This window comes from Octopus bimaculoides, chromosome 15 (assembly GCF_001194135.2).
Source record: "Octopus bimaculoides isolate UCB-OBI-ISO-001 chromosome 15, ASM119413v2, whole genome shotgun sequence".
NCBI classification, from domain to species: Eukaryota; Metazoa; Mollusca; class Cephalopoda; order Octopoda; family Octopodidae; genus Octopus; species Octopus bimaculoides.
The window spans coordinates 37,886,646-37,891,257 of record NC_068995.1 but is presented as its reverse complement, the minus strand read 5'-3'; the positions used below and the strand labels follow the sequence as shown (position 1 = coordinate 37,891,257).

General features: G+C 34.2%; 1 protein-coding gene across 1 annotated transcript; it reads right to left on the bottom strand.

Annotated features, from left to right (window-relative positions):
* Positions 1-428: 428 nt before the first annotated feature.
* LOC106875776 (neuronal acetylcholine receptor subunit beta-3) lies at positions 429-2,255 on the bottom strand. Its single transcript, XM_014924038.2, has one exon. The coding sequence runs from the start codon at positions 2,253-2,255 to the stop codon at positions 1,164-1,166; it is 1,092 nt and encodes a 363-aa protein (XP_014779524.1). The 3' UTR covers positions 429-1,163.
* Between the last annotated feature and the right edge of the window lie 2,357 nt (positions 2,256-4,612).

Here is a 4,612-nt window from a genome sequence, read left to right as displayed (position 1 = left end):
AGAGAGAGAGAGAGAGAGAGAGAGAGAGAGAGAGATGGATAGATAGATATACATATATATATAAATATATATATCTATCTATATCTATATATATATGTGTGTGTGTTATGTGTATATATATAGCTAGATAGATGAATAGTTAGATGTACATAAATAAAAATATATATACATATGCATACGTCAATATATATCTGTGTGCGAGTCTTGTTTTATCTGTGTGTTTGTGTGTGTGTGCGTGTGTGTACGTAATAAATATTATGCATGTATGTATAAGCAATTGTGCATGCATTCTTTTCGCAATTTATATACTTAAAAGCAGTTGCATGTACGAGTGCATGAGTATAGCGATATATGCAAAACTTTTTTGAACTGCGTATATATGATTATATTAATATACGTACGTGTACGAATGCGTATATACGTGTATTTGAACTTGTAATCATAATTTTGACACAAAAATATATTTGTCCTTCACTCATACATATTCGAGGTAATTTCGAAGAATTTCGTTCTTGCATGTTTGCTCACAAGACTCTCGGCTTGTCGGAAAAACTTTAGAAGGCACCAATCAGGAGCGTAATAGAAAGGATTTGAAACTGAGAATAGAAGTCTGTGAAGGGAAATCGTTAACAATATGGCCATACCTGTTCCTGTAATTTTCAATTGCTTCGGTAAGAAATTGGGCATTTCAAAACATCTTAATGAGCTTTCCTTTCTCTTAAGTATACCACCACAGTAAACAAATAAGCACTAAATATTGCGAACTACTCATGTCTATTTATGTTGCAGTAGCTAACAAGAAATATTGTTCAAGTTACAATTATCGGTTATCGAGTGGTGATCCAAAAATACACACATACATTCGACGGAATTCTGCAGAGTCAATTATATCCTTGCCCTTTTATTATCCGTATTACTTATGTGGGTAAAAATACAGGACAGAGCATCTTACAAATTTTTGTCATTGAAAATGAATTATATTGAACAGTGCTTAGTGCTTTTATCTTCAAGCAGTACTGAGAAATTTCTAGATACAGCTGCTCCCCAGCGAAACAAAACATAATTGTCACTGCGGATCTAATGTATGTTGGATTTCGAGAAAGAACAGTATTACTTTTTTTTTTTTATAAAGATATGAAGAAAGAGTAACAAATAATATTTTCTTACTCCAGTGGGGAAAACAACAAAGACGTGAATGATATTGAAATTATTAACAAGGCGACAATAATAAGTTTTAAAAATATCGCATCCAGTCGCATATAGTCAATAACGAAATTTCTCTTTTTCTTACTTGGGAGACCACCTTTCATTAAAGTCTCCGGATGCTCCATAGAAATAATTGAAATATCCTCAACTTTGTTTCTCTGTGACTTCTTTTTACTTTCCTCTGATAATTTCAACTTATTTTCTTGTGATGATTGATTAACATACAACTTGCTTATAACCACCGATCCAAGTGTGGCGATGCCACTTACCAATGACAACACCATTAAATATAAAATAAGCAGTGAAGGATATTTTGAATTTGCCGGTGTATTCTTATCAATTTGAACAAGATACAAGACATTTGATAAAAATATTGTTGTTGCTAGAGAAACTTTCTCACCTGATTCAGGAGGCAGAAGAAAGACAAAAATTGTTAAAATAGTCATCATTACTGTCGGAATTAGCATAGCTATGATACCGACTGTGAGCTTACGTCGCAAATATACTGTGCCCACTACGTAAGAACTGTAGGTTTCCTGATCGCTAATGCTCATATACCATTTATAATTTTCTTCTTCAGAGTACACATTAAGTAGAAATGATGTTACATTTGCTTCATCAGTATGGTACGTTGCACTACACATGCGAATTTCACATTTGTGCTCATCGAATGGATAGCTGTAAGCATTCACTTGACAATAAGTTTGTAGTAATGTAAATGATAGCATTCTCACAAATCCATCGTAATAAATGAGAACATCATCCAAGCTATCTTTTTCTTCTGACTGTGTCATTGAATTGCACATTACTAAACCTGGATTCCATAATTTCTTTTTTGGTATATATATATATGTAATGTTGTTATAGTCCAAAGGGTTCCACTTAAGATGTTCATCAAACCAAACAGCTTTAATGATATATCGAGCCGTTAGTAAGTTATTTATAAAGTCCAAATCATAGAGGGTGTAAAGTGTCGTATAAATCTTCATATTAACTGTTGTCGACAAATTTATAACAGGTCTTATATCACTGCGATAATTTGAAAGCATACTATCTTTCAATAATCTTTCGTCATTGTGCGTTGCATCGGAATTTACGATCGATATAATTGAGCAAAGTGTATAAATAAAACACTCTGTGAGCAACATTTTCTCCTACATTGAAAATTTAAATCTTCGTAATTTTTTTCTGTAAATGTTTTCATGTGAATATGAAATTGAGGAAATCTCTAAAATTTAGTTGAGATATGATTCTTGTTGAATGAGTTTTTCACACAGCATAACACTGTAAAGATAGACAACGAAAATCCATTTTCCTGTGAATCGACGATTCCCACAATTCACAAAGTATATGATCTACAATTAATAGAAAATTACTGTACGTCAGTAGACATAGCGACAATATAATTTTGGTATTAGAAATGGTATTCTCATTGATTGGTTCTATAAAAATTCCCTATAAAAGTTCCATATAGACATACATTTCTTTGCTTTGACTAGTCGTCTCAGCCTATTCTTTTATCCTCGCATATTCCATTGAATTAAGATTGTGATGCGCTTATTGATATTATTTAACTTCCCAAATATATTTTAAATTGCCTTTGTAAATATATATCATATGTTTTGATTCTTTTCTTGATTGCTCCAGCAGACGTCACACTTTCAAATGGTACGTCTTGCTTTGATGTAATTCAAGGCAATTCAAGATTGCCGAATACTTTGCTACTGATTAAGTGACAGGATGAATCAGGAACCTGAAAAAGTTCAGTGATATGTTATATAATTGAAAACACAATTTGAGTCAAACAAGTCTAAATGATAGTTTAATGAAAGGCAGCAAACACACATTAGTATAACAGTAGCAGGAACACCTAGTGGGGCTGAAAATCGTAGCGCAAAATTAAAGATTAAAGACTAGGGGCTACTTTATAAAACATAAAATTATCAAATTTAATAACAACGTATGAATTTCATCTCATTTATTTGCGCTGATATAAATGTTTCATTTTGAAATATTTTTCTGTGTATAAATGCTCGTTTTTCATAAGCTTTTTAGTTAATGTATTGTGCAAAATATTCTGTTCTACTCTAAGCACAAGTCCCAAAATGTTTGGGGAGGTTGCCAGTCGATTAGATCGACCCTAATACGCAACTGGTACTTAATTTATCGACACCGAAAGGATGAAAACCAAAGTCGAGCTCGGTGGAATTTGAACTCAGAACGTAAAAACAGATGATATACTGCTAAGCATTTCGCCCGGCATGCTGACGTTTCTTATTTCTTTATTGTCCACAAGAGGGTAAATATAGCGGGGACAAACAAGGACAGACAAAGGGATTAAGTCGATTATATCGACCGCAGTGCGTAACTGGTGCTTAATTTATCGACCCCGAAAGGATGGAAGGCAAAGTCGACCTCGGAGGAATTTGAACTCAGACGTAACGGCAGACGAAATACCGCTAAGTATTTTGCCTGGCGTGCTAACGTTTCTGTCAGCTCGCCGCCTTGTCTTGTGCAATATATTAACTGTCGAATGGTTACATAATATCGTATGAAATCATAATGTCGTCTGTTGAATTCCATGACAAAATTAAACAAATACATATGTCGAAATTATATCAATAGAAAATTTATATAAACATATATGTATACATACATATCCATATCTACGTGTGTGTGTGTGTGTGTGTGTGTGTGTTAGTGAGTGTGTGTGTGTGTGTTAGTGAATGTGTGCACGTGTGTGTGCATTTATGTTACATGTTGTCATTTAACTGTGGCCATTTTGGGGCACCGATCTAAAGGACTTTATTGGAAGAAACGACACCAGTACATAGTTTTCAACGTCTGGTACTTATTAAATCTCTACCTTTCATGAAACTGCAAAATTACAGGGACACTGTCAAACCATCACTTGCTGTCAAGCAGTACTAGAGGCCAAACGTAAACACACTGACATACACACACACACACACACACACACACACACACACACACACACACACACACACACACACACACACACACACACACACACACACACACACACACACTGACACACAGATACACATTCATATACAGCATGATTCTTTTAGAGTACGCCTACTAAATCTACCTGCAGGGATTTTGTAGTTCCGGAAGTACAATAGCAGACATTTTGCCACGAATCCATGCAATGTGACATTTCCTGGCACCATTGGTTAGGAAGCAAATTTCTTAGGACACAAATATACTTGCGTTTCATACAGTTTTTGCTTATAAATAAATGTAATATTCCTAGTAGCAGGACAGTTTTCTTATTCAAAGTATAAATGTAATCAGGTTTATTTACACTAAAGTTAATAAAGAGTTAAAACTACCCGAGAACACACACACACACATACACACACACGCACACACACGCACACAC

Coding starts and splice junctions, on each gene's coding strand:
- LOC106875776 (XM_014924038.2), bottom strand. CDS start 2,255: ATGCTTTCAAATTATCGCAGTGATATAAGACCTGTTATAAATTTGTCG.